Source organism: Coloeus monedula (genome assembly GCF_965178545.1).
Source record: "Coloeus monedula genome assembly, chromosome: 9".
NCBI lineage: Eukaryota > Metazoa > Chordata > Aves > Passeriformes > Corvidae > Coloeus > Coloeus monedula.
Window position 1 is genome coordinate 30873123 of NC_138789.1, and position 27920 is coordinate 30901042.

Below are 27920 nucleotides of genomic sequence, written 5' to 3' on the forward strand. Positions count from 1 at the left end.
GGGGATCAGGGAGTGCATCCCGTCAGACCCTTGGCAGGGAGCTGGGCTGGGAATGCTCCCTCTGGATTATCCCATTTAGGTGCCCAAAATCATGAGCCCAGCCCAAGGCCAGGCCCCGGGGGCCTCGCTGGTCACTGGCTGTGGTGGCCATGGGACTCGGGATGGGTTTGGGTGCCCAGAGCCAACCAGGAAAGGATTCCAGAGGTGACAGATGTCTGGAGCCGCTTCCAAGCCGAATTCCCTCAATCCAAAGCAGCAATTCCTCTGTGTGTTGGTGTCCCGTGGCATGGACTGACTCATCCCAGACCCTTCCCACTGCTCCATCCCGAATTCACAACGCCTGGCATGCGGGATAATGGGATCGGAATCCTTCCTGGGATTCCCCTTTCTTGGGGAAGGGGTTTACCCCAATAAATTTCCCTGCTTGACTGGCATTGGGAGCTTCCACGGCTGCCAGCTCTTCCCGAGGGCTGGAGCATCCCAGCACACAGAGAAACAGCCATTCCCTCGCTTTTCCTGAAGAAATGTTGGATGTTCACCTAATGAATGTTCAAAAAGCTCCCTCCTCTCATCTCTCTGCTATGGGAGAATTCCAGAGATGGGGAATGCTGCTGGATCTCTGCGTGGGGGTGTGGAATAACACCCAGTGGCATGTGGGATGCGCTGCACTCCGGGTTCCTTCACTTAAACCGTGGGAATTTTCCCTTGCAGAAGAAAACCAACGGAGCCCCGAATGGATTTTACGCGGAGATCGACTGGGACAGATACGTAAGTGCCCCCCAGAGCTTCCCTGTGTCCAGCTACATCCCATGGGAATCCCAGGCTGTTCCCACACAGATTTGGGGCTTTTGGGGTGAAATCAGTTGTGCCCAGATCCCAGTTCCACACCTGCAGGTCAATCAGAATTCCCAGGAATGAGGTGGCTCTGGAGAGCTCTGTCCTGGCCCAAGGGATGTTGCAGTTTACCCAGGGAAAACCTTGGATTATAAAAAAGGATTAAAACCTTTCCTTCTGCAAAATAATCGTGGAATCTGAGGTGTCCTTTGGTCCATGTGGCCCCAGGGCTCGGGCAGTGCAGGACATCCCTCCCCACAGGAGGAGAGAGCTGCTCCAGCTTTCCAGGAACTGACATTCCTCATTCTTCTGGGCTTTTTTTTGTTCCCTATCCAGAACTCACCTGAGCTGGATGAGGAGGGATACAGCATCCGACCCGAGGAACCAGGATATATCCTTTGGTTTTGGCTTTGCCTCTTGGGTTACAGCCTGGAACAGGAGCTGCGTTCACGGGCTCTCTTTATTTCATTATTATTATTTCTTAGTAATTGTTATCGCTGTTTATTGCCACCTTTTGCTTTTCATTTGGAGCTGGCACTCCACAGATAAAGCCAAATTCCCAAGGGAATTGCCTGAGGCTCTGGAGCAGAGGGCAATTTGAATTCTTTGATTCACTGCTATGGAATGAGGGAGTGGGAGCATCCCATGGGATGCTCCATGGAGATCACCGTGTCTAGGATTATCCTGGGGAAAAGGAGGCTCAGGGAGGAGCTTCTGGCTCTCAGCAAGGAGGGAGCAGCCAGAGGGGTCTGGCTCTGCTCCCAGGGAACAGGGACAGGAGGAGAGGGAACGGCCTCAAGTTCCAGGGGAGGTTTAGGTTGGATATTGGGAAAATTCCTTCATGGAAAAGGCTGGTCAGGAACTGGAAGGGGCTGGAGTCCCCATCCCTGGAGGGATTTAAAATCCCTGTGGATGTGGCACTTGGGGACACGGGGCAGCGCTGGGGGATGGTTGGACCTCATTGTCTCCTAGGGCTTTTCCAACCAAAACAATTCCACGAAACCCGGACATGGATACAACCCCTGCTGGGCTGACCCAGGGCCAGAGTTATCCCTGGGAGCAGCAGCTCCACATCCTCTGGCTGTGCAGGGGCACGGCACAGGATCGCCTGTGGGGTCAGCATTTGGGAACCACCAGCTCCCCAGGGAAGGGAATTTCCTTAACTGTGCTGTACCCACCAAAGGAAAGCACTTCTACTCCTCCAGCGAGTCGGAGGAGGAGGAGGAGGCGCACAAGAAGTTCAACATCAAGATCAAGCCCCTGCAGGCCAAGGACGTCCTGCGCAGCGCGGCCACCGTGGACGAGCTCAAGGCCTCCATAGGCAACATCGCGCTGTCTCCCTCCCCCGTGGTGAGTTATTCCTGCTTCCCACTCTCCCAGAGCTCCCAGAGCAGTGCTGCTCCACAGGGATCATCCCAAAGGTGGTGGGAGCTGATGCTCTGGTTGGCTTTGGTATCCTTCTTCTGGGGTCTGCTCCGTAGGGATGTGGCTGCAGGTGTTGCTCAGATGTGTCGAAAGGATGTTTCCAGTTCAAAACGCCTTAAAAATTCCCTTTCCTGCTCATAAAAGAGGTCAGGATGGACTATTCCTTGATTTCCCCCCCTTCCCCCGTCTCATTTTTCAACAAGGAAAAAGGGGAATTTCAATCATTTCCAGTCAAGAGGAATTTTCAATCAGCATCATTCAGGGCCTTGCCCTGATTCCCAAGCCAGGGAAAGTATCTGTGAGAATTTTCCATGGGATTTTAGCGGGATGTTTCTCACCCTGGAGGTGAGTCCAGGTTCCTGGAAGGAAAGGTCGTTTTTCCTTAGTCCATCCTGGTATAAAAACCATCCCCCTCTGCTTTTCCTGAGGCTTGTTAAGATTCCCATTGGCTCATCCCAATCTGTTCAGCCATGAAAAGATTGGATTCTGGGCTTTCAGGAGGTTTTAGTGTGGGCTTTAGTGTCTTCCCAGACAGAGCTTTCCATGATTTATAAATAACCTGGATCTGAAGTGTGAATGACTCTCCAAGCCAAAGCAAAGCTGAAATAAAACCCGTGGATTTTATTTCTGCTTCCCAAGCAGGGAGTTTCTGTTGGCATTTAAGGATTAGAAATGGCAGTTGGACACTTTGGGAAGCATAAAAAAAGGGGGAAAAACACAACATCAAAATGAACAATTGAAATATTATAATTATTATTAATAATAATAGGAAAACCAAGTTCTTATGGAATGTGCATTTCCCTAAATCTGAGTTTGGTCTCCTCTTTGCCGTGGTGCTTTTCCTGCCGAGGCTGGGAAGGGGTGAGGAGGATCCCTGTGTGGGCTGGGCTGTGGGATTGGGCTGCTGGGCTGGGCCACTGCTGTGCCTTGGAGAGATCCCTGGGGCCGGAGCCGGAGCCTCCCTGCGGGATGTGCTCAGGGAAAAGCCCCTGCCAGGCTGGGCAGGAGGATCCCTGCTGCTGCTGCTGCACGTGGGGATCCCAAATCCGGCGTGTGGAGCCAAAGGGAGCAGATGGGCCGGGGAGCGGGGCCGCTCCGGATCCTGGCACGGGCCAGGAAAGCTCCAGAGCCCCGGGCAGGAGCTGCCTGCAGGAGTCTGGCATGCACAGGAATTCCAGGATTTGCTGCCAGGTCCCTGCCCTTGTCCTGGACTTGTCTTCTCTCCCAAACCAGCTCCGGCACCACATCCCTGCTGGAAGGGAGCGGTGGGGTGGGAGATCCTAAATCCTATGGATTGGGCTGGGAAGGGGCCCCGATGTCCAGCCTGGCCTTGGGCACTGCCAGGGATCCTGGGGCAGCCCCAGCTGCTCTGGGCACCCTGTGCCAGGGCCTGTGTCTGCTGTGTCCATAGTCCCTGTTGTTCCCAGCCCTCTGGACTGGGAGTCCTGGTGCCTTGACTGGGAACGGCCAGCAGGGCCTGGAATGATAAAACAATGGAATTCTTTCCAGGAGATGGCTCACACACAACTTTCACATTTCCAAACGTTTTATATTTCCTCTCCCTCCGGTCTCCCACGTGGATGGGTGACCCTGGCGCGCTGCTGTCCCTCTGCTTTGCCATGTCCTTAACCTGACACAAACCTTTGGCTCCTCTTTATAAAAAACCCCTCACCTTCTCATTCTCTTTGTTTTTTTCTTCTCTCTGCCTTCTTTTAGAGGAAAAGTCCGGTAAGAAACACCGTTTTTATCTCCCGGAATATTTTAACCCAGCCTCATGTGCTCTTGTCCTGTCTCTAGAGCTGAACTGTCAAAAGCAAATCACAAATCCTGCCCTTCTAGAAGGAAGTTTAATTTCCTCTGTGGCTGACTTAGTGCATTTTAAAATAGGATGTTTAAAAATAGAGCTGGGCTTGGCTCTCACTGTGCTCTGGGGGTGTGGTTTGGGCCCAAGAATTTGGACAAGGTGTGCAGGGGCTGGGTTTTACCTGGACCGTGGTGCATCCAAAGGTAGGAGAAGGCAGGAATCCCATCTGTGGTGCCCTCGGGGTTTCTCCAAGTGATGAGGAAATAAATCCCCCCCATTTCCCAGGATCAGGGTTGCCCTGGGGGCTCTCCCAGGGTGACCACGAGGTGTGGGGAAGGAGCCCCCCGGGAGGTGTGGTGGCTGCTGGGGACCCTGGGGTGCTGACCTGTCGCTCTCTGACCAGGTGTCTCTTCTCTCCCCTCTCGCTGACCGCAGCGGCGCAGCCCGGTAAGAACCCACTCCACTCCTCCCGCTCCCAGGAATGCAGCCACGGAGGGGTCCCTGCCCATGCCAGGGCTCTGGGGTGGGCACAGGGCGTGGGGACAGGTGCCAGTGGTGTCACACACCCCGTTGTGTGATCCCAGCTGATGGGGGGACCTGGATAACACAAAGGGCCCTCAGTGATGGGAGTTCTCCACCTGCATCCTTGAGAACCCCCGGAGACCCCGCTTGCTCTGGGATGTCCCTGCTCCTGTGGTTGGGGGGATTTGGCTTTTGCTCCACAAGCTGCTGGCACAGCTGCCCATGGCAGTGAGGAGTCCCCATCCCTGGGGGGTTTGAAATCCCTGTGGATGTGGCACTTGGGATAACTCCGAAGGCGGAGCTGCCAGTGGTGGCTTTGTGTGGCTCAGAACTTTTCTGTAGGGTTTTCTGTAGGGCTTTCTGCTCCCTGGAGTTCAGCCATGTCCAGTAAATGTCCCCTCTGACAACTCCTGCCCCTTCTGCTGGGCTGCCTCGCTTCTGGGGTGACACCTGCCATGCACTCGTGGCCCTGTGCATCCCACTTATTCTTGTGTTTCTCCTTCCAGGGCACGATTAAAAGGAATTTATCCAGTAAGTATCTCCTGCAGCCTGGAAAAAATAAGTTCTTGCAGTTGGTGGAGGTGTTTTGGAGGGTGGTGGGGAAAAATGAGTGAGTTTTCTGGCAGAGCTGGTGGCTCCCAAAAACCTTTCTTTGGAGAAGGATGTGGGGGGACATCCTTAGGATACCTGTGGCAGTGCAGCTCCCTGCTTCTGTTCTCTCCAGCGATAAACCTGAATTCAAAGCAGATTTTTCCTGGCAGCACCTCCCCAGCAGGGCAGCTGGGACACCAGGTGTGACCCCCCTGCCACCACGGGGTCTGGGGGCCCAGGGGGATGCTCTGGAATGGGAATGACTCTCATCCATGTCTGTCCCACCTGCAGGTGAGGAGATCACGCGGCCCCGGCGCTCCACGCCCACGCCAGACCCTGCCAGGTCAGTCCAGAGCCCTGGGGGGGATCATCCAAGGTTCAGGCACCTCATCCCAGTGTGGGTTTGGAACCTTCCCACTTGCACTGTGCTTGATGGGAAGATTGAAGGGTTAGATGGGATATTGGGAAGGAATTGTTCCCTGGGAGGGTGGGCAGGCCCTGGCACAGGGTGCCCAGAGCAGCTGTGGCTGCCCCTGGATCCCTGGCAGTGCCCAAGGCCAGGCTGGATGAGCCTGGGATGGTGGAAGGTGTCCCTGCCATGGAATGGGATGGGATGGGCTTTAAGGTCTTTCCAACCAAAACCATTTCAGGATTTTGGCAGGACTGAGGGGCTGACAATGGTTGGGATGCTCAGTGTCCGTCCCTGTTCTCCCCCAAAAGCACCAAGGACATTCCCTGCTGGAAGCCACCTTGAGCCTGATCCATAGGGAGAGCTGGCCAACCTTTGGCGGGGATATCCTGGTTCAGGACAGCAAACACGCAGGTTTTTATGGAATAACCCCAAATCTCACTGGGAACGTGCCCTGTGCAGCTCCAGGGTTCGACTCAAGGTGTCTTGGACCAGAGCATGGCCCAGATTTCAAGGCTTTTTTTTTTTTTTTTTTTTTTTTTTTTTGGTCCTTTCCCATGAAGTTTGGACTAATCCTAAAGCAGCTTGAGCTGTCCCCCAGCTGCTGTGGCACCACAGGGTTGGCACCGTGCTGCTACCACTCTCCTTTCCCTTTTTCCCACCTGGAATCCTGTGTTTGGCCAGCTCCTCGTTGGTCTGGGATAGAAAAATCCCTTGAAAATATTTGTGTTTGCCTCGAACATGGGGTCAGAACTCAAGAAGGACCCTCATGGATTCTCTGTTCTTGTCTCATCCCACAGCAGGAAAAGCGGGGAAGATCCGGCGGCGCTGGCCCCGCTCTTCGGGCCCCCGCTGGAGTCGGCGTTTGAGGAGCAGAAGTTGGATGGTGAGTTTGGGGGCTGTGGCGGGCGAGTTTGGGGTCGTGGTGAGTTTGGGGCCGTGGTGGCATCTCCTGGCAGGGACACAGGAAGGTTCTCCAGCCCTGGCAGGGGTGGAGGCCCCGTCCCTGGAGGGATCTCAAAGCCGTGTGGCTGTGGCACCTGGGGACAAGGTCGGGGTGGAATTTGCAGTGCTGGGGGATGGTTGGGCTCGATGGGCTCAGAGGGCTTTTCCAAGCTCACCAATTCCCTGATTCCCAGGTTCCCAGCCCTCCTGCTGGAGGAGGAAGAAGCTGAAGCAGGGGTTGAAGGATGGGTGGCCACATTCCGGGCGGCCTCGGGCCGGGGTTAATTCGGGTTGGATGGAAACAGAGCAAGGGCTTAAGTCAATTAGTTAATTACGAAGTCTGGGAGAGATCCTGACAGGGAACAGCTCAAGAATATCCAAACTCAGGACTTCCCCATCAAACCCTTGAGCAGGGGGAGTTTAACTCCGTCCAGGATTCTGGCTGCAGCTGTTGGACAAGCGCCTCCATTCCTAGGAAATGCCACCTCAAAAACGGCATTTTTCCCCCCAAAACAGTGTTTGTTTGACAGAGACACTTTGCTTCCTTCCAAACCTGGTTTTTCCCTGCTCTCCCAAAGCACAGGGACCTTGCAAGGCTTGTTTTCCCCAAAACCAACCTCATTCACCCCCTGGAGCGGGTTGTCCCTCCCTCCTCCTCCTCCTCCTGGAGCCTCCAGGACCTCAGGGAGTGGCCACTGCCCTTGTAGCCTCATTATGTCCTGTCATTAATGACTCCAGTTAATTCCTTTCATCAAAGCAATGTTTGTGTGCAGTTCTCTGCATAAAAAACTCCAAGAAATTTCAATTCTATATAAAAATATCAATTCCCCCCCCCCCTTTATTCCCAGTGAATACAATTCTCTTTTCATTTTAGTACCTGATGGGGTTTGGTTTTTTTGCCTATCCTGAAATTCTGGACCGTTTTTGCCATCAGTACAATGCTTTCCTTCCCATAAAAAGCCTCCAAATCCATCCCTGGCATTGTTTTGTTTGTCAAGCAGCATGAGTGTCAAACTAATTGCACGTCCTGCTTCAAACCCAGACAGGCTTTTAATTATCCACTGTTACAGAACCCCCTGTCTTTAATTAATGAGGTTTCTGTCACTGTCTGGTCCCTCTTTTCCCAGAGCCTCAGCGTCTCATCTGCGTGCTTTGGTGTTTGGAAGGAAATGTTTGGGTTTTTCATTGCTTTCAAATGGTTATTTTTGATTTTTTTTCAGCTGCTCTGGACCAGCCTGAGATATGGGGGTCAGCCCAGCCCGTCAACGCAAACGTAGAGTCCCCAAAACTTCCAAGACCTTTTCCAACTGGAAGTAAGTGACAACAAAACTAAATTAATACCTACAGAAATCGGGTCAAAGATTTGGGTTTTCCTCATCTGGGCTGTGCAATTCCATAGTATTTTAAATTAGAGGTTGTTTTGGTTTTTTCCCCTTGGTTTGACTTGGGTTACAGCACCGTGGGCTGGAGGAGGGAGTGGGATTGATACGGGATGGAGGGATGGATCCTGATCCTGCACGTTCATGCCGTGGTTATTTGGCTGGAAAAGTTGGAAGCACCAGTTTTTCCAAGATAACATCAGGAAGAGCTGCACAACCCCGAATCCCTGATTTTCATTGCAGCTCTCCCTTTGCCTGGGGCAGCTGGGGAACCATTTCCTTCGCAGAAATGCCCCTGTAAAGCAGCGCTGGTTAATTAGCCACTGTTAATTAGTCCCAGCATTCCCCATCCCTTAGGCACATCCTGGATCCACGTGGGATGGGCGCGGGAGAAAGGTGGAGGCAGCTCCGTGCCTCAGAGGCTCCAGGTTTAATTAAAGTGCTAATTTAGGGGTTTGAAACAGGAGCGTGGGCTGAGATGTAAAAATGGGGGGAAAAAATTCCATAAAACCCAAGGAAAATGGCTTCCCAATTCCAGAGGGCTGGGATAGATGGGATGTTGGGAAGGAATTCCTGCTGTGAGGGTGGGGAGGGGCTGGGCTGGAATTCCCACAGATGCTGTGGCTGCTCCAGCCCTGGAAGTGCCCAAGGCCGGCTCGGACGGGGCTCGGAGCTCATCGCAGCCTTATCCCCTTTTCCCAGCAATCCTGTTTCATATTCCATGGAATATTCCATGCTTCCTGCTGCTCTCCAGCTGAACTTCTCCCCTCTGTGCTCTGTTCCAGCCCCTCCGCCGCTCCCCCCGAAGAACATCCCAGCCACGCCGCCGCGCACCGGCTCCCCCCTGCCCCTGGCACTCGGTAACAGCCCTGGCAGCGCCGGCCCGGGCCTGGGGTGGCACTGGAGGGAGGGACAGGTCCCTGTGGCTGTGTTTTGGACACGGATTTGGTCCCTGTGCATCCTCTTCCCTCGGAATTCAGAGAATTCCACACCGGGTTGGGTTGGGAGGGAGTGTAAAGCTCATCCAGCTCCACCCTGCCATGGGCAGGGACACCTCCCACTGTCCCAGGCTGCTCCAAGCCCCAATGTCCAGCCTGGCCTTGGGCACTGCCAGGGATCCAGGGGCAGCCACAGCTCTGTGGTGTTTCAGTGGATGCTGCAGTAGAAGCAGCACAAAGATTTTTTTTTGGCTCCCAAGTTGGTGAAATTAATGTTCTTTACAGCATCCCTGCCTTTGGATCAGTCACTCTGGGAATGCAATGCAGGATTAGCCTTAATATCCTGCTGAGAACTGGGATATATTCCCAAATTCCAGAGCCCTGTTCTTGCCTGGAGCAGCCCTGCATGGGCTGTGCTGAGGAAATAATGGGGTGTGCAGGCTCTGCCTGGGGCAGGGAGCTGCTCTTGCATTCCCTGCCCCCCAATTCCTACTGAAAGGTGGGAAAAGCCCCCCTGGTACTGCAGCCCGGGGCAGGGAGGGAGAATGGTGCTGGGAATGAAGGACAACCCGAGGGCGGGGATGGAAAGGTGTTGGATGCAGCCGGAGGACATCAGCTGCTTCCAAGCATATAATTCATGGTGCTGGCTGATGGAAAAGCGGGATGTGAGCAGGGAAGGCAGTGCCTTTGGATCGGGCACTGTGTGGGGGCAGTCAGAGCCCCTTGGGATGAAACTCCTTTGCCACGAAGAGCTCCCCTGCTCTGGCCTCACTGCTCTGTCCATCACCACCTCATCTGTGCTCCTGTATCCCAATTTTCCTGTCTGTGGGAGCAGCCAGGCTGGCAGGGTGTCCATCTCCATCCATCAATCCATTCCCAGCAGCAAATGCTGGATCATTTGCTGGGCTGTGTCTTGTGGATTTGTAAAGCAAGTGGCTGAGGTCTGGTTCAGCAAAATCCTATTTCATCCCCTCCACCCTAAATGTAGAGCTGTGGATGGATCCCCAAAAGAGAGGAGCAGGGATGGGGTGATGCTGTTTCAGTGTTAGGATCTCCCTTCCCTGGATGTGAAATGCTTGGCTGACGGATCTGTGGTGGTTCTGGAGTCAGGTGGGAATGCTGGTGTGTGGTGGCTCAGTGAGCAGAGCTCTGAAGTCCCGATCTGTACCCGCTTGTGGCTGGAATAACATTCCCTGTGGCTGGAATACATTCCCTGTGTGCATCCTGTGCTGCATGTCCAGCCTCCAGCAGTGTCCAAGCAGCATGTTGAAATATATATATTTATACCTGAGTGTTTATAAATATATATTCAGACAGAGAGCGGGGCGTGCCAGAGCGCTGAGTGCACACCTTTGGTATCTGCTGGTACCTCCGAGCTGCTGATAAGGACGTGATGTGGTTTAGAGGGCAAAAAAGGCTGTCAGTTTGGGGGGATTTGGGATTCTTGGCTCGTGGTGCATGCTCCCTCCTCCAGCCTCTGGATCCCGCAGGATTCATTCCATGTCGCACATGGCTGTGGTGGAAACGTTCTTGCCCATGAATTATATAAATAGAAATAAGAAAAGGTGGTTTTAGGGCCTTTCCCGTAGAAGTAGAGCCCGTAGAGAGTAGCGGAGCCCTCGCTTAATGCTCGGTGTAAAATAAACCTCCTCTGACCACAGGAGGGGACCAGGCAGCAGCAGAGCCCAAACGGGACAAACTCCCGTCCATCAATGACTTGGACAGCATTTTTGGCCCCGTGCCGTCCCCCAAATCTGTTGCTGCCACCGCGGAAGACAAGTGGGTCAATTTTTCCGATCAATCCCCGGAAAACGCGCCTCCGGAATTGTCGCCCCGGGACAAAGCGCCGTCCCCGCCGGCGGCCGCGGGCAGCCCGGCCAGCGCTCCGGCCGAGCATCCCCGCCCGCTGCCCTCGCCGCTGCAGCTCGAAGACGTTCCCAAGAAGCTTTCCGAGCAGCCCCACCTTAAGGATGATTCCGCCGAGCCGGTCGCCTCTCCCAAAGATTTTGGGCCGGGCCAAAGAGCCACCCCGCCGCCCCCTCCGCCGCCCACCTACCGCGCGGTGGTGTCGTCCCCCGGACCGGGCGCCAGCACGGGAAGCACCAGCGGTACGTGCTGAGAGCTCGGGTGTGCTTCGGGGTGCCCGTGCTGACCGCCGCCGTCCCCTCCCGCCTGGCTGTGCCCGTGCCCGGCCGTCCCGTGCTTCCAGCGTGTGTCCCGCGCCTCCCGTGTCCTTCCCTGCCCCTCGCTGCGCTCCCGTGGGGCGGCTTCCCCAAAGCTCCCGGGAGCCGCCCCCCGCACCCCAAAATTGGGCGCGGGGTTGTTGTTGCTGCAGTTTTGTCCTCCGTGGGAATAGAAGTGTTTCAGGCAAATCATCTGAGCGAGCCTCGGATCCCGGGGGGTTTTAAATCGAGTCCTCTCACCCCGATTATTCACAGGTCTGAGCGGTGCTTGGTCCTTCCTGGCTCTGGGTGTGGATGCTCAGCTGGGGATGGGGAGATGTGTTCCAGGGTGAGCCTCTCCCACGGGAGAGCCTGCTGCCTCTGCCTGCCTTCACCTGCTTCATTAGAAATGTTCATTAGGGCCAGCGAGCTCGGGGAGGCTCGGTTTCCTCACCCTCCTTGCTTGAGGAGCTGCAGCCTGAGCCTGCTCTTTTAGGGCCTGACCCCAGTTCAGCCCAGTGTTCCCATCCTGCACCCACCAGAGGTGATTTTTGAGGGAATCACCTCACAGAGCCTTGAGGAACCTGCACCGGTGGTGGGGTGGGTGTGCAGCTCCCCAGCTCCATATCCCACCTCTGTCACCCTCGTCACGGGAGCTTGGAAGTTGTGTCACTGCCTGGGGCGTTTGTCACCTCCACGGAGGGGCCCCCGAGTGTGGCTGGTGCTGTGAGTGTGGCTTTGCTTCAGTGCTGGTGGCTTTTCTGTGCTGGCTTGGGGGTGGCTGGGGGGCCCTGTGGGGGCTGCAGTGTCCAGCTGCTGCTGCCACTGCTGGAGCTGGGCCTTCTCTAGGAGCTTCCAGCAGCAGGAACCACCAGGATTCATCCTGCACTGCTCTCCAGCCCCTTCCCAGCTGAGTGCAGGATGGAGATGTGCTGGGGCTCCCCATGTGGGAGTGGATGAGATGGAGAAGCCCTGCTCAGCCTGTCCCAGAAGATCCACATCCCTTCTCCCCAGGAATTGTCTCCTGGCTCAGTTCTGGACTGCTTTGCATCCTGTTGCACCTCGGCATTCCCCAGCGCAGCGAACTGGAAAATGGAAGCGTGGACACAGGCACCCAAAAATGGTGCAAATCCTCCAAAAGCTGCAGCCCGTGGCAGCTGATCCAGGGGTGTGGTACAGACCCAGCACCTGTCCTTCCACCCTCCCAAGGCCGGTTTTTGGGAGCAGAGCCATGCCAGGATCCCCTCCTGCCTTCAGCTCCCGTGGGTGTCCCCAAGGCAGGGCTGGGGCCCTGTGCAGGGTCACGGTGGAAGGGTGGGGTTGGAAGGGATCTCAGAGCTCATCTTGTTCCAGCCCCGTTCCACCACACCACGCTGCTCCAAGCCCAGCCTTCCAGCAGGTTTCTGATTCCGTGCTCATTTCCACATGCTGTCAGTTTCTGGTGCTAGGAAATACCCATTCCCTGGACAGAAGCCACCATCTGGCAGGGCTTTGGCTACCTGGTGGCCACAGAACCCTCCCTGTGCCACTCACAAGGATATTTTCCCACAATCTTTCCTATTTTGTCAGGCTTTTATTAGGATAAGGAAGGGGAAAATTCAAGCTTTGGTTGCCAAATTAGGCTTTTTAATAAAAGTGGCCTGAATGTTGGATTTGTGCAAAGGAAGGACTGGAATTTACTCCCTTTAAGCCAGGCCCTCTCTTGTCTGAGCCTGCTTTCCTTCACCTCCTGTCATTTCTATAAATCCAGCTTTGCTCCTTCCTTAATCTGGGTCTCACCCAAACGATTTAGGAAATTATTCTCTTGGAAGTGGGAAAATTACTAAGTCATCATCTCATCAGTGTGAGCCAACCCTGGGGCTGCTGAGCTCCATGGAAGTTCATGGCAAACACTGGGTCAGTTGTCCTGGGAATGGGGACTGAATTCCCTCCCACTTCTGCTGCCCTTCATGTCCTGGTGCCACCCCTGCCCGCTCTGTCCAGCTCCAGTCATTGCTGGACTCCTCCTGGAAGGAATTCCTGTGTGTGGAGTGAAGCAGCCTCCTGGATCTCCCATGAAACACCTGTTGGAATTTCCATTGGATCCCAAAAATCCCCCTTTGCAGCAGGGCCAGGGCCCATGTGAGCCCTGGGATCAGCACCCCTTCCTCTGGGAGCCTCTTCCAGAGGGTTGGGATTTGTGTGGGAGATTTGCTCCCAGCACATCCCAGAACCCTCCCCTTCCACCCTTTCCCTTCTGTGCTGGGACAAAGCTTTATCCCTGTGCTGAGGATCCCTAATTCCCGGTTGTGCTGCCCCTGGAGCAGTGGTTCATCCATCACCATATTCCCGCTGCCCCCCGTTTTTTTGGGACAGCTGTACGACTCCTCTGATAACAACTTTGCTGAGGGAACCGGGCACTGAGCAGCCCCTGCCGGGAGCCCGTGGGCATCAGCAATCCTGGAATGTTCCGTGCAAAGCTGCTGGGCTGTGCCGTGGTCACGGGGAGCTCGTGGGGCTCTGGGGTGGGCACCCGTGGGGGCACAGCCCGTGGGGCGCTCACAGCTCCCGTTTGTTGCAGGTTCCTCGTCCCCGGCTCGCCCCGGAACGCCGCTGGCCACATGTGGCACCCCCCCGCCGCCGCCGCCCCGGCCCCCGTCCCGGCCCAAGCTGCCCCCTGGCAAACCCCCCGTCAGCGACGTGGTACGTGGGGGGCACCGGGGCCACGGCAGGGATGTGCCAGGGGTGGTGGTGGGTGGCATTCCCAGTCTGGAACGAGACAGTGGAGCGGAGCGGTCACCGGGATGGGTGTGTTGGGGATTGTTTACTAGGATTTGTCCGCTGGGGTGAATTCCCTGTGGGAAGGGCTGTGCCCGCCTCTGCTCTGCCAGCCTGGTGATGCCAACCGTGGGCAAACCGCGGTCCGCAATCGTGGCAGAGGCAGGGAATGGGCTGAGATGGGAATGTGCCCCAGGGAAGGGTCTGGGGGCGGGGCAGAGCGCATCGGGCTGTCCCGGGAACGGTGGACCCAGCTGGGCCGTGGTGTCCTGTCCTGCCGCCCCCGGCTGCTTCAGGTAAGGTGTGAGGGTTTTAGGATTGATCCCAAAGGATCCCTGAGGGCCTGGGGAGCTGGCATCTGGTGGGCACTGCTCCCTTCCCGGTGCCCAGCCCATCCCATCCATCCCACAGCTCCTGGGGGCTCCCATCCTCAGCGTGGATGGGTGGGAATCTCAAACACTCACCCCCACACGATGGTGGGGATAATCTGTTTTCCCAGCTCCGAGCTCAAATACCATTGGCACCAAAAGAACTCATTCCAGTTTTTCCTCTGGGACACCAGTGGAGCAATCAGGAGGCTCTGAGGGTCCAGGCAAAACTTTATTGGTTTGATGCAAACGTTTCTGTGCAGATTTGCTTTAACTCTGTGTTGTTTTATGTTTCTCTCCAGTCCAGGCCTTTTAGCCCTCCCATCCACTCCTCCAGCCCTCCTCCGATAGCACCTCTAGCCCGTGCTGAAAGTACTTCTTCCATATCTTCCACCAATTCCCTGAGTGCAGCCACCACTCCCACCGTCGGTAAACACACACAGCACTGCTGTTCTTTCACCTTTCCTACGTCCTCCAGTAATTCCCGAGGCCTTTTCACTCGCTAGATCGTTCTTTGGGGTTGGATTCGTTAGCTTTCATCAGGGTTTTAAATGCTAGCAGGGATTTGAGGGGGGTGATGGATCAGGAGGGTGATGCTGTGAGGGAAGTTTTTCCAAATGTTGTGGGAAATGGATGTTTGGTGAAAGTCAAGGGAATTGTAATGTGAAATGTGGTTCTGGGCTGTAAATTGGGGCAAAATAAGCTTTTCTTGCAGGGGATGCTTGTGCCTGGAGGGGAGTGGGGCTGGAAGCCAGACCTTGGGATCCAGGAATATTAAGTCTCTTGGAATGTCTTAAATTCACACTTCCCCTTAAAGCGGTAACAGGAAAAGGGGTCTTGGAAAAGTCTCTTCCCAGCCACTTGGCACGTCCTAGAGCAGAACCAAACGCTGCAGTTTCCTCTTGGCGGAGCGTCCTGAAAAAAATGGGGTTTGCCAAAACCCCGGGGCTCAGACAAGGAGTGGGAATCGAGTGTGGCTGGCAGCTCCCAGCTCCAGGCGCTGGGTCCCCCCACACCTCCCGCCTCCATCCCCTCCTGTCCCCTCCTGTCCCCCCATCCCTGCTGCCAGCGCTCCCCCCCCTCCATCCCTGCCACCCCCTGGCTGCCAGCCCCTTGCCCCTCGCTTCCTGCAGCTCCATCTTCTCCCAGGAACACCCTCCTCCTTTGTCTTTTTTTCCCAACCCTCTGGAAAACCCAGCCTGGCGGGAGTTCCCGTGCGCTCGGCCACCGTGCTGGCTGCAGCGTTTGCCACTGCTGTCACCGTGGGGAGCGGTGGCATTGCCACCAACCCCGCCTGTGGCAGCTGGAAGGTGCTGGTGACGGCGCTGTCCCCGCGGTGCCGGTGGCACCGAGCCCTCCCCGTGGGGTTGCTGGAGTCTCCGACTGCGTCTCCATCCTGTCGTTGCTTCACTCTCAGCTGTTGTGGGTGCTCGTACCTGTTCCGGCTCTTGTCACTGTCACAGCACCTCGCTGGGGAAAGCGTCACCTGGAGCGAGGGGCAGCCAGCCCTGAGCGTCCCCTGTGCCACAGGCCACCGCTGGTGGCACTGGCAGTGGCCTTGACTGGTGCCTGAGGGCACGGTGGCCACAGGGACGTGGTTTTGGTGGAGGGGACAGCCAGGCTGAGGACAGGGATGGTCCCAGGGGCTGCAGGAGGCTGGGAAGGGCGATGGGAGCGGGCTGAGGGCTGCTCCCACCTCTCGAGGTGCCTCAGGCTCTCAGTTTAGATTTATTTTTTTCTCTCATACATTTTTGGGAACAAGAGCTGCTGTTGGGTGTTTTAACCACCTCCCCATGCTGAGCAAGGGGGGTGAGGCTGCTGGGCTGGGGTCCCGGACTGGGGTCCCACCCCCTCCATGGGGGTTTCCTTGGAGGAGAGCCAAAATCAGGGCTCTGGGATCACCCCTGATGGGGAGCTCCAAATGGGGCAGCCAGGAGGAGCATCCCACATTTTGCATCTCCAGCTCCATGCGGAGATTATGCTGAGTGGGAAGGGATCCACCAGGATCACTGATCCAATTCCTGCCCTACACAGACACCCTAACAATCCCACCCTGGGCATCCCTGGCAGTGTTGTCCAAACACTCCTGGGGCTCTGGCAGCCTCAGGGCCGTGCCCATTCCCTGGGGAGCCTGGACAGTACCCAGCACCCTCTGGATGAGGAACCTTTTCAGCTGGCATCCAACCTAAACCTTGGGAAAAGCTGGATGGGGGACAGGCAGGGACAGACAGGGTTTGGGATCTGCATTGGGAAAGCATCTCCTTGTCCCCACCAAGGCAAGGTCGGGCGCTGGTGCTGGGCGAGCATCCAGGAAAACCCACAGCAGAAGAGGGAGCACTTCTAATTCCCAAACGAGGAGAAGCTGGGGTGGGAGGTGTGCAGGGATGGGCAGGTCTGGGATCAGGGAGCACTGCAGGTCACGGGGGTCTGGGACACCCCAATGCAGCTGGGGTTGGAGTCCGTCTCCACCGCTTTCCCCGTTCCCTGTGGCAAAGTCCGACGGAGTTTGTCCAAGAGCACGTGAAGGGTTGTTCCATCTCCGTGTCCTCCGTGCTGTTCTGGTGTGCTTTCCTCGTTGGCTGCGTGTCAGTCTGGACAATTCCTGGCAGAGCAAGGAGCTGGTTTATTCCCGTGTCGGTGCCCCTTCCGTCATCTCTCTGTCTCTCCGTTGATACAAGTGCACTGCTTGGTTTCACTTGGGATCCGTGTTTTCATTCTTTTTGTGTTCTTCTTTTCTTTTTTCTTTCTTTCTTTCCTTTGCGTTTCTTCTGCTTGTGTTATCAGAGGATGATGCTTTTATTGCCAAACTGCCCGCGTTTGAAAGGCGCAGTGAAACGCCGGCAGGTACTGTACTAGCAGGGAGTTTTCCAAGAAATCCGCCTTCGGAGCGGCACCCACCGCTCGCAGCACCTTGCATGACAGTTTCTCAGTGACTCAAAGGACTCGGAGGTGGAAGGTTGGCACCTCCCAAATTCCAAAAGGTTCATTTAGCAGCTCAAAAAGCTGTTTCTCCCCACCCCCCACACACACCCCATCCCGAGTTATTCCAGCGTGGTGGCTTTGGAGGCGGTGGGAGTGCAGGGAGCTGGTTGTGACGGGAAAGGGAAGATTCCAGCTAGGGTCTGCTGCTCTGTGTGCGTGTGTCTGGTTCTCTGCAAGTGTCGTGTCCTGAGATGCGAGAGCAAACAGCCACGTGTCACTGTCCCTGAGTGTCCCTGCGGGGTGGCATTCCCGCCGGGAATGCTGGCGGAGGCGGCGCCGGCGCTGAGGGGCGCAGGGCGCGCTGGCCCCGCTCCGCGCAGGCAGAACACGCTGACGGATGCATGAGCCGACAAAGCCTCTTCTACTGTAGCCAAAAGAAAGCGAGAGCACCCCTCCAAAATGCTCACCCAGCGGGCAGAACGACTCTTCCATCTGGGCTTCCATAGCTTTGCTTTCCGCTTTGTCTCCCAAGCCAGCGCCCGGGTGTCACGCCCCTGTCCCTGCACGTGTGACCGCCCTGCAGCGCCCGCCCCCTCCCCGTAGCGACATTAATGACCTGCTCTGTGACTCACACTGTGTCCTTCTCTCTCCCTCTCCTTGACCTTTCCCATCCCGCTTCAACTCCTGGCCATACAGAGAATGAACAGCCTTCCCTCGTTTGGTTTGACAGAGGAAAGTTTTATTTGACTTTCGAAGGTAAGTTGTGCAAAGCACGCCCGGTAACCACTCGCTCTCCCCCGCTCTCGCTCTCTCGCTCCCGGGGTTCCCTTCCGAGGCTCCATCCAATCCAGCTTTCCAGGCTCCATCCAATCGAGCTTCCCGTGCGGAATGCTATGGCTACTTAGATGACATCGTCGGTCCGACCGGAATCGTTTTGATTTGATTTGTGCATTTTGTCCCGCTGATCTCTTGTTCCTCGTTCATTCCCTTTTCAAAAAAAAAAAAAAAAACCAAAACAACAACAACAAAAAAAAACCACCAAAAAATTCCGCCCCAAACCAAAAACCCAAAACCCCAAACGAACATTCCGAATGTTCCCAGACGGAGGTGAAAACCAGGGAGCGGAGCCGCTTGCGCTGCCGAGGAACTTGACTCTGTCAACCAGGGCTTCTCTCCACTCTCCCCGCGAGCTGCTCGTTCCCCGGAGCGGGCTGGTTAATTCAAACCCAAAGGGTGTCGGCTTCGCTGCCTCCTCCCCACCTCCCATCCCAGTTTTCGGCAGGAAGGGCTCTGGGAATGCGCAGGCACTGCCAGCACCTCCCCTGCGCTGCTGCCAGGTTGTGCTGCTGGGGTGCTTGGTTGGAGGTGCTGGAGGTTTTTGGGTCCCTGGTGGATGAGGAGCGTTGGGGAGGATGCAGGGAGGGGAAACCCTCGGTTTGGGGCCGATGGCACCTTCTCCGAGCAGTGTCACATCCCAGAGGGGACAAAGGGTGAGTGGCTAGTCCCCCGAGGCTTTGGGGGAAGTTTCATCCCGCGGGCACTGAGCCAACATTATCCTTTCAACAAGAACGAAAAGTAGGAGGTTCGCTTGCAGCAGGGCGAGGAGCTTCAAATCCCCAGGGAAGCATCTGGGAGCTGTTGTGGTGCTTGCAGGCAGAGCTGGGGGTGCTGCTGGCACGGGGCGTGCCGGAGAATGTTCCATGTGTGATCCCAAAGTGTGTCCCCTCCTGCAAAGGAGTGGCCTGGGGTGGCACTGCCTGGCACGGGTTGTTGGGATCGTAGAGCAAACCCCTGCAGGTGACCGTGATGGCTGAGCAGCAGCAGGAGGCAGGGATCAGGCTGGTGGTGACCAGGGGCGTTGGGTCCTTCCTTTCCTCATTTTTCCTTGGCTCCAAGGTCCCCACTTGGGCAATTCCCACTTTGATGTCCCCACTCCAGCGGCATCTCCCAGTTTAGACCCAGGAGAGGTCGTGGAGGAGCTGCCTCCTCCTGGTGCTTGGGGCAGTTTTGCTGTTTCCAGCTAAAATCCCTGCTTGGGTTTCCTTTCTCAGGTGCTTGCTGGGAGCTCTGGGAAGAGCTGAGGGCAGCAGGGACTGCGTTATCCCTCAGCACGGATATTCCAGCAGCACATTCCCCCTGCTCCGTGCTTCCTCCTGCCCCTCGCTCAGTCCAGCACCAGCACTGCACACCCACCTTTGGGGGTCTTCTTGTGCCTTGGAATATTAGCCTTGTATTGCAATTCTTGGTTCTGGTGGTGTGAATGGTGTGGAGCACGGGGTGGGATTATCCCGAGAAAGCAGGACTGTGGCACTGCCTCCGGGCTCATCCCACAGCCCACGAAGGAGCTGTCTCACTTCCACACGCTGGATTTCCTGATTTATCTCTAAATATTTAAGCCCAACTTGAAAATAAAAAAGATGAATTTCATCTGCAGGGAAGTGAGAGGAGATCTGCTGAGTTTGGCGTCTGGAACTCAGGGCATGGAATGCCAGAAGGGAAGTCATGCTTTCTGTCTGGATTTGGGGGGTTTTTTTTTGTGGCAAGATCCATGTGCTTGATGAACATGGGGCAGTTTGTTCCTGTGTGAAAAGAGATGTGGCGATGCTCTCATGCAGAGTCATGTTCTGGGATCCCTGGCTACTCCAAAACTGCATTTTCCACCTTTTTTAGGGAAAAATAAGGCAGATTAAGCTGGTCTGCTCCTTATGGCTGGATCCAAAGCTCCATAAAGTGGATTTATTTTTGTCTCCATGATTATCAGGTCGTTTGTGCAAATGAAATGTTCATAAAAAAGACTTCAGAAGCAGGAGCTGAAAAGGCAAGTTTGGGGTGGAGTTGTACCACAGCAACTGGATTGGTCTCTCAGGTTTCTGGAAAATAATTCTAATGCTTATAATAGTTTATACTTTTCTTTTGTAGCGAAAACCTGAGTTTTCACTATTTATTTCTTCTCTGAAGCCATGAAGAGAAGAATTTATGGATTCATGAGGGAAGAGTGGAAGGAACCAAGAACCCCAATTCCACCCACATGATTTTTAGATAATTAGAAATGAGGATGTTTTGTTGTTACTGATGCTCGGATGGACTCAGATTCCCACAGCCCAGCTGAGCCTGCTCAGGGGATCCATGAGATCTCCCTGTGTATTCCTGATTTTTCATCCTGGAGAATCAAGGAATCTCATACAGATGCAGAGAAACAGGGGAAAAGGAGGAGATGGGAAACAAGGAGAAAGGTGTGGTGGTGTGGGAGACCCCTGCCCCTCATTCCATACCCTGGTGCGGGGTCCAGGCTAAACCCAGCTGGAGTTTGCACATTTGGGAAGTGGGCTTTTCCTTTTCCAAGGAATGATGATTCCATTGCCAAGCCCTTCCTTGTGCCTTCCCTATGAGATGAGCCTGAGGCTCCTCTGCTTGGTGACACCTCCGGTTTCCCCCTCCACAGCCAGACTTTGTGGATGTTTTTGGAATCCCATCTGTATTTCCAGGTGGATGCAGTGGGAATATCCCGCTGCCGGGATATCGGCTGGGTGTGATGCTCTGAGGGGTTGTTGCTCTGGGTGGGGAGCAAGGATTTGCTCCCAGTGGTGTCTTTGGAAAGGATTGATAGAAAATGTGCTGTCCTATGTCCTGCACGTCCCCTCAGTCACGGGGCTTTGGGGTTTGGTGTCCCGTGGCTTTAGGGAGCTGCCTGTGCCCTCATCTGGAACTGTGTCTATCCTTCAGTGGGATGTCCATCAGGGAATCCCTGAGGGATATCCTGGGCTGTGGCTTCGGGAGCAAGAGGCTCTGGGCTCGTTAGGGTAATTAATTAATAATTAATGGATGCGTGTGTGGCAATGGGTCTGGTGTGTGTGGGGGAGATGTTGCAGCTGCCCATCCCGGAACAGCCGGATACGCTCCTTGAGCATCCTCATCCCGGGCTGCAGCTGGGATCCCCGATTCCCCTGAGCCTCTTCGGATGCGTGACCGAGAGGGACACGTGTGGCTGCATCCATTTTTTACACTTTTAGGCTGCATTAGACCATGGAAGGGAAAATCCTTCATCTGTGCCTCTAGGAAAGAGCACTTAGGATTTATCCATTAACACACGGGTGCCTTGGAAAGGTGTGAGGAATCCTCCTTGTTGGTGAAAACCATAATTTCTCCCATTAATACACCCAAACTCAAAGCGTAATTGAAGTGACAGAAGTGCTTCCCCCCGGGAGATGTTGCAAATCCCAATTTCCTGCCCCCAAACCCTTTTATTTACTGGGGCAGCAATGGGAAGCAGCAGAGAAAGAAGGGAAGGGATCATTTTTGAGGATAGCCCAAGCAGAAGAGCTCACCAGGAACGTGGCACATTTTGCTTGGCGTTGCATCCCCCTCATCCGCTGCCTGTGGAGGTGCTGCCCATTCCGAGGCTGGCGTTGGAATTCCTACGGCTCTGGCTGGAGCTGGCAGGGGCTCACACGCTCCGAGCAAACCCCGGGCTGGATCCATCCCCGCTTCCACCCACCCGGTGATGACAGTGACAGAGTGAGGGGGTCCCTGGATAAGGTGCCCCTCTGGAGTCCTCTGCTGTTCCTTTTTAGCTGGTTTGGGGCAAAATAATCCTCGTGCTTCACCTGGTGTACAGAATGTGGGAGAAAAAAAAGGTTCCAAAGGGGCATTGCAGGAAATAGAGGAGGCTGAAGGGCGCTGCCAGGGCAGGGAGTGACCTCTCCAGGAGCTTTGGGGTGGTACAACACCTTGTACATCTGGGCTGATCTTTGGATGCTTTCCGTTGGGAAGAGGTGAGGGCTTGGCTGTGCCAACCCCTTGGTGGTGGGCACAGAGCTTGTGGTCCCACAGAGGGTTTCCAGCATGCCAGGGGCACCTGCAGTGATGATTTCATCCTCAAATGTCTTTTGGAAGCAACAATTCCTGGCCAGCCAAGGGAAACCCGTGTGTGACCCTGCAGGGCTGAATTATTTCAGAGCCTGGTGAGTGTCCATGGATGCACAGCGCCACCGAAGCAAACTTTTCCCCTTTTTCAAATCATGGAATCCGAGAATGGTTTGGTTTGGTTGGAACCTTAAATCTTGGCTCATTCCAGCCCTGCCATGGGCAGGGACAGCTTCCACCATCCTAGGTGGCTCCTGTCCAGGCTGGCCTTGGACACTGCCAGGGATCCAGGGGCATCCACGGCTGCTCTGGGCACCCTGTGCCAGGGCCTCTGTTCTTCCAGGCTGCTGATGATTTGCAGATTTCCCGTCGGACACTGAGGGTTTTGTGGAACGAGCAGGGTGTGAAGGATGCTCCTGGCACAGCGGGCAGGAGAGGAGAGCAGAGTGTGCCGGGGACTGCAGGACCCCCCTGAGCTTGGGGGGACATCAGGGGGACACTGCCAACACCCCGATCCCCAGGGGCAGCCTGAGCTCCCCGGGGGTGACACAATGAACACCCCCAGCCCCTTTTTGCGGGGCCCAAAAAGCGACTGCAAAAACTGTCATGCAAAGCTGCCGTGTGGCAGCCCCCGCGCCGGGGGCCCCGCATGCTGCTCCCGCCTGGCCATCTCCATCCTTTTCTTTGCTTGCTTTTGGCAGCTGGGGGGAAAAAATCATTTTCCAAACGTTTTGAAAGCCTCATCCAAAGCCTGGGGGATTTTTTTGGTGATGATTTGCCCATCGAGTCAGGCTGGGGGGCACAGCGAGCTGCCAGTCCCGGGGAGCGGGGCCGTGGTGCCCGGGGGTGCCAAGGGGTGCTGTTTGCTCTGTTGCAGGCTCGTCGCGGGGGCCCAGCCCCCTCACCATGGGGGCACAGGACACCCTGCCCGTGGCCGCCGCCTTCACCGAAACCGTCAACGCGTACTTCAAAGGGGCCGACCCCAACAAGTAGGTGCCGACCCCCAGGGTCGGGGTGTCCCTGGGGGAGTTTTGGGGTTGGGACAGGCAGGGGGTGCTGGAGAGGCTTTGTGAGGGATGGGGAGGGGGACAGGAGGTGATGTGGGCTCGGCATGTGCGTGTTGGGGTGTCCAGGGGTGGGACACGGCTGGGGTGCCCTGTTTGAAAGGGAGGTGAGGACTTGGTGTGAGGAATCTCAGAGAGGAGCACAGGAAGGGTGGCAGGGGGCTGCACTTTCCCTCCCCATGCCCTGACCAAAATGGGATGGCATTCCAACAGAAACTTGGAGGGTTTTCCCTGTTTTAAAACCCTCTAATAGATAAAACCCAAAAGGGCAGACCAAAGACAAATTCATTTCACTGAAATACTGAATGACAGCAAAAATAAGAAGCTTTAAACAGGGCACTGATATTCAAGAATATCCCAGTCAGCCCTTCTGCTGTTTCTGCTCTCTCTGAGGCCACCAGAGGCTCAGATGTGTCGGGTGGGCAGTGGGGGCTGTCCCCACACCATCCACGGTGCAGCCCCTCCCTCCTTGCTGCATTTTGAGCCCCGTCTCCTCCCCCCTGGGTCTCTGTGCTGGGCGCTGCAGGTGCATCGTGAAGATCACGGGGGAGATGGTGCTGTCCTTCCCGGCGGGCATCACCCGACACTTTGCCAACAACCCCTCTCCGGCCGTGCTCACCTTCCGCGTGCTCAACTACAACAGGCTGGAGCACGTCCTGCCAAACCCCCAGCTCCTCTGCTGGTAAGCCCTTCCCTCACCAGCATTCCAGGGGAAGGCGGGATTCCAGGAAAACAGGGTGTTTGCAGTTTGGCCTGAAGTATCTTCCTCGGTTTTGGGAGGGAAACTCTTAAGACCTTAAATACTTTAAAAAATCCCAGAATGGTTTGGGTTGATAGATCATCAGGATCATCCAGCTCCAATCCTATCTGCTGTGGGCAAAGATACATTTCACTAGATCATGTTGTTCCAAGCCCCATCCAGCCTGGCCTTGGACACTGCCAGGGATCCAGGGGCAGCCACAGCTGCTCTGGGCACCCTGTGCCAGGGCCTGCCCACCCTCCCAGGGAACAATTCCTTCCCAAGATCCCATCCAGCCCTGCCCTCTGGCACTGGGAAGCCATTCCCTGGGTCCTGTCCCTCCAGGCCTTGTCCCCAGTCCCTCTGCAGCTCTCCTGCAGCCCCTTCAGGCCCTGCCAGGGGCTCTGAGCTCTCCCTGGAGCCTTCTCCTCTCCAGGTGAGCACCCCCAGCTCTGCCAGCCTGGCTCCAGAGCAGAGGGGCTCCAGCCCTGTGGCCTCCTCTGGGCTCCACATCTTGTTGGCCCCAGGGCTGGGGCAGCTCTGCAGGTGGGGTCTCACCTGAGTGGGGCAGAGGGGTAGAATCCCCCCCTTTCCTGCTGCCCACACTGCGGGATCAGCCCAGGGCATGGGGGTTTCTGACTCCCAGCACACACGGATCAGGACGAGCCAGAGCTGTGTGGGAGGGAGCCAATATTCCTCGGGATGTGGGATGGAGTGTGGTCCCTGTGCTGTGTAGAACAGCTCTCTCCTGCCCAGGTGGGTTTGTCCAAAGGGTTCATTCTCCCTCTGTGCAGTGACAACGTGCAGAGTGACTCCAGCTCCAAGGAGTTCTGGGTCAACATGCCAAACCTGATGACTCACCTAAAGAAGGTATCGGAACAGAAACCTCAAGCCACCTATTACAATGTGGATATGCTCAAATACCAGGTAGGGGTTTTTTTGTGAGCTAAAACCGTGCAAAAAAAAAAAAAAAAAAACCAAAACACCAGAGGGAATTATAGCTGTAAAAAATGGTGTTTCCCTAGTGCAGAGTGGAGCTAATGTGAGGTGGGGGCTTGCTGTCCCACTGTCCCTTCTGTGTGGCACTGGGTTGTCTGGCTTTAAGCCCAGTACTAAATTCAGTGGGAATTCAAGGTATTGCCTCCAAATGCGATGTCCGCGTCTGTAAAATGGGATTTCTCCCTTCAGCCCTATGGAAACTAAATGTTTTTTCTGTCATTTTGGAAGGTATCTGCCCAGGGTATTCAGTCTACTCCATTAAACCTTGCAGTGAGCTGGCGGTGTGACCCTGCAAGCACTGACCTGCGCATCGACTACAAATACAATACAGAGGCAATGACCACACCGGTAGCTCTAAACAACGTCCAGTTCCTCGTCCCCGTCGACGGAGGAGTAACCAAACTCCAAGCTGTGCTTCCTCCTGCTGTCTGGTAGGCGTTGCTCATCCTGTCCCTGCCTGGAATTCCCATCCTGCTGCAGGAGGGTCTGTGGGTGGGAGCTGGGGCCACGATGGGGACCCAAACCTGCCCTCCTCTTGTAGGAGGAAACATGAAACACCACTCTGATTCCCTTTGTCTTGTCACTCCCACAAGAAAATGGTCAGAGATGAAGGAATATGTGCAGGCAGCAGAGTATCAGCCCTTATTTTGTGTTTTGGCTGCTTTATCCAGGGTTTAGAGGGATGCACAGCCATTGCTGCCATAGGCCCTGGCACAGGGTGCCCCGAGCAGCTGTGGCTGCCTCATCCTTGGAAGTGTCCCAGGCCAGGTTGGACAGGGCTTGGAGCAACCTGGGATAGTGGAAGGTGTCCCTGCCATGGCAGGGGGTGGGATTAGATGATTTTAAAAGTCCCTTCCAACCAAAGCAGTCTGGGATTCTGGGATGCTGTGGAAGGATGTGTGGCTGTCACTGCCATAGCCACTGGCACATTCCCATGCCTGTTACCTATCACTCCTGCAATCCAAGAACAGCATTTTCCTGCTCAGCTTATACAATCATAGAATTCTTTTGGTTGGAAAAGCCTTCTAGGACTATCCAGTCCAGACACCAACCCAGCACTGCCAAACCCACCAGGTGAAACCCAAATCCAAGCTCCCAGAGAATTGCTGCTCCAGAGGGCAGCACCAGAGTAGTTCCCTCCCCACCTCTACCTCCACAGCCTTTAGCAAAATTCAAATGACTCCTTGGCAATTTCTCGATGCTTACAGAAATGCTCTTCTCCATGTGTTTGCAGGAATGCTGAACAGCAAAGGATATTGTGGAAGATCCCTGATATCTCCCAGAAGTCAGAAAATGGAGGTAATCCTACAAATATGCACGTTATTAACTCGGAATCCTTCAGTCAGACCCTGACCCGCTGATGGTGCCAGCACACAAGCCCAGGCACTCCAGGAGTCCTGCTGGGGCTTGCTGGGGACAAAGCTATTTAAAGTTTGGAGCTTAAAAAGCAGGGCTGTGTGCCACCAGCGCTGCCTTGCCAACCACCTTGGCACCACGAGGGGCATTCACACACCCGCTTGGGATGTGGTGGTTTGCCAAGGCCTTTGCTCCCCTGTATTAGAAGGCTGAGGCCCCACTCCCATCCCTGTTGGGAGGATTGCTGGCTCCCACAAGAGGTTTTCCATGTGGGAAGCTGTTCCTGTCTCTGGGGTGTGTGAAAAGCCGGATCCTGCTGGGAGGATGAGGGGATTTCACCCCGGGGTCTCTGCCTGCAGCACTTTGGGCATCCCATTGCCCGTGCCGGTGCTGGGACGCTCCGAGTGCCCCTCCGTGCTCATCAGGGTCTCCTTTGGGGTTCCAATTGCAGGCGTGGGGTCGCTGCTGGCGCGGTTCCAGCTGTCGGAGGGCCCGAGCAGCCCAGCCCCGCTGGCCGTGCAGTTCACCAGCGAGGGCAGCACCTTGTCCAGCTGCGACATCGAGCTGGTGGGCGCCGGGTACCGCTTCTCCCTCATCAAGAAGAGGTTTGCGGCAGGTGGGTGCCTCACCAGCGGCTCCTTTGGGATGGCAGTGTCCCTGCAGGTGCCCTCTGGCTGTGCCGGGATGCTGGGAATGCTGGTGCTGTGTATTTGGTTGCTGCTCAAGCCCAGAGCTCCCCGGGTGGGGACAGAGGGACAGCAGCTCCCCTGCATGAAATAAATCCTGCTGCCACTCACCAGAGCCTTGGATTTCATGGCTCATCCCTGCTCCTGCATGAAAGACAAGGGCTGGGATCTCCAGGGCATCTCCAGGAAGAGCTTTTGCCCCATTGCTGCAGAGAGTAACGAGGATTTTTCCTTGTGTTCATTGCTGCAGAGAAAGACGGGGATTTTCCCGTGGGCCGCAGGGCTGGTGGAGGTGGGCAAGAACTCCTGGGAATCAGGGCTGCTCCCTCCCCCCAGCTGATCTCTGATCCCGTTTCTAGGTAAATATTTGGCGGATAACTGATGGAAGCTTATGCAAGTCAATGGAAAATGCTATGGAAAATACCCAAGGACTGCTGTGCGTGGAACGGGTTTTAATTACAGTTTAAGGAAAATGAACTAAATCCTGCACTCGGGACATTTCTGTTGGAAGTGTCGACAACTTTCAGCATTTTTTTCCTTGGAAAACACCGTCTTGACCAGTCCTCCAGTATTTACTTCTAGATGTAACATTGTTAATGGTTTTAAAATGTAATTATTGTATTTGTAAATTGTACTCATTCCAGTAAGGCTGTATTTTGGCAGTTAGACACTTGAGTTTTAGCATTTTACCATTCATGAAATGGATGTAATTTAAACTGTGGTATATAAATCTAATAGTAGTACTGTTGAATGGCACAATGCTTACAGAGGTAGATTACATTTTGTCAATATATACAATTTAAATACAATACTGGTAGCTGTTATGAAGGGGGTGCCTCATCAAAAGAGAGTTCAGTAGAACCCACAGGCTGATTTAATTTTCCTTCAGTCCTTAGTACGTCTCACAGTGATCAATAAAAAGCTCAACCTCCAGGTTTAGCTGGTTTAACTCCAAAAAAATATCATTGGAAAGGTGGAGGTTCCTAGGACAGTCTCCCAGGAAGAAAATCTCACTTTTACAAGGAGTATTTACTCCAACTTTCCAGCCCTGTGTTCTCTCACAGCTGCAGATTCCCTGTTGGAATCCCAGCAGCTCTTCCCTGCCCCGTGTCCATGTATTTTGCAGGGATACAGATAAGGAAAGAAGCAGCAAAGAG

At 55.1% G+C, this 27920-nt stretch overlaps 1 protein-coding gene across 1 annotated transcript in view; it reads left to right on the plus strand.

Annotated features, from left to right (window-relative positions):
• The window catches only part of SGIP1 (SH3GL interacting endocytic adaptor 1), a gene marked incomplete at both ends in the record, with an annotated part of 47085 nt that extends 19940 nt beyond the window's left edge, over window positions 1–27145 (plus strand). Inside the window, 21 exons of the mRNA XM_082287409.1 lie at window positions 712–768; window positions 1171–1225; window positions 2009–2184; window positions 3976–3999; window positions 5092–5116; window positions 5468–5519; window positions 6386–6471; window positions 7751–7843; window positions 8695–8769; window positions 10509–10955; window positions 13570–13691; window positions 14437–14563; window positions 16919–16978; window positions 17753–17812; window positions 22797–22908; window positions 23510–23665; window positions 24517–24649; window positions 24950–25152; window positions 25956–26020; window positions 26529–26693; window positions 27123–27145. Of these exons, the coding sequence (XP_082143535.1) occupies window positions 712–768; window positions 1171–1225; window positions 2009–2184; window positions 3976–3999; window positions 5092–5116; window positions 5468–5519; window positions 6386–6471; window positions 7751–7843; window positions 8695–8769; window positions 10509–10955; window positions 13570–13691; window positions 14437–14563; window positions 16919–16978; window positions 17753–17812; window positions 22797–22908; window positions 23510–23665; window positions 24517–24649; window positions 24950–25152; window positions 25956–26020; window positions 26529–26693; window positions 27123–27145 (2316 nt within the window). The remainder of the gene's footprint in view (window positions 1–711; window positions 769–1170; window positions 1226–2008; window positions 2185–3975; window positions 4000–5091; window positions 5117–5467; window positions 5520–6385; window positions 6472–7750; window positions 7844–8694; window positions 8770–10508; window positions 10956–13569; window positions 13692–14436; window positions 14564–16918; window positions 16979–17752; window positions 17813–22796; window positions 22909–23509; window positions 23666–24516; window positions 24650–24949; window positions 25153–25955; window positions 26021–26528; window positions 26694–27122) is intronic.
• Between the last annotated feature and the right edge of the window lie 775 nt (window positions 27146–27920).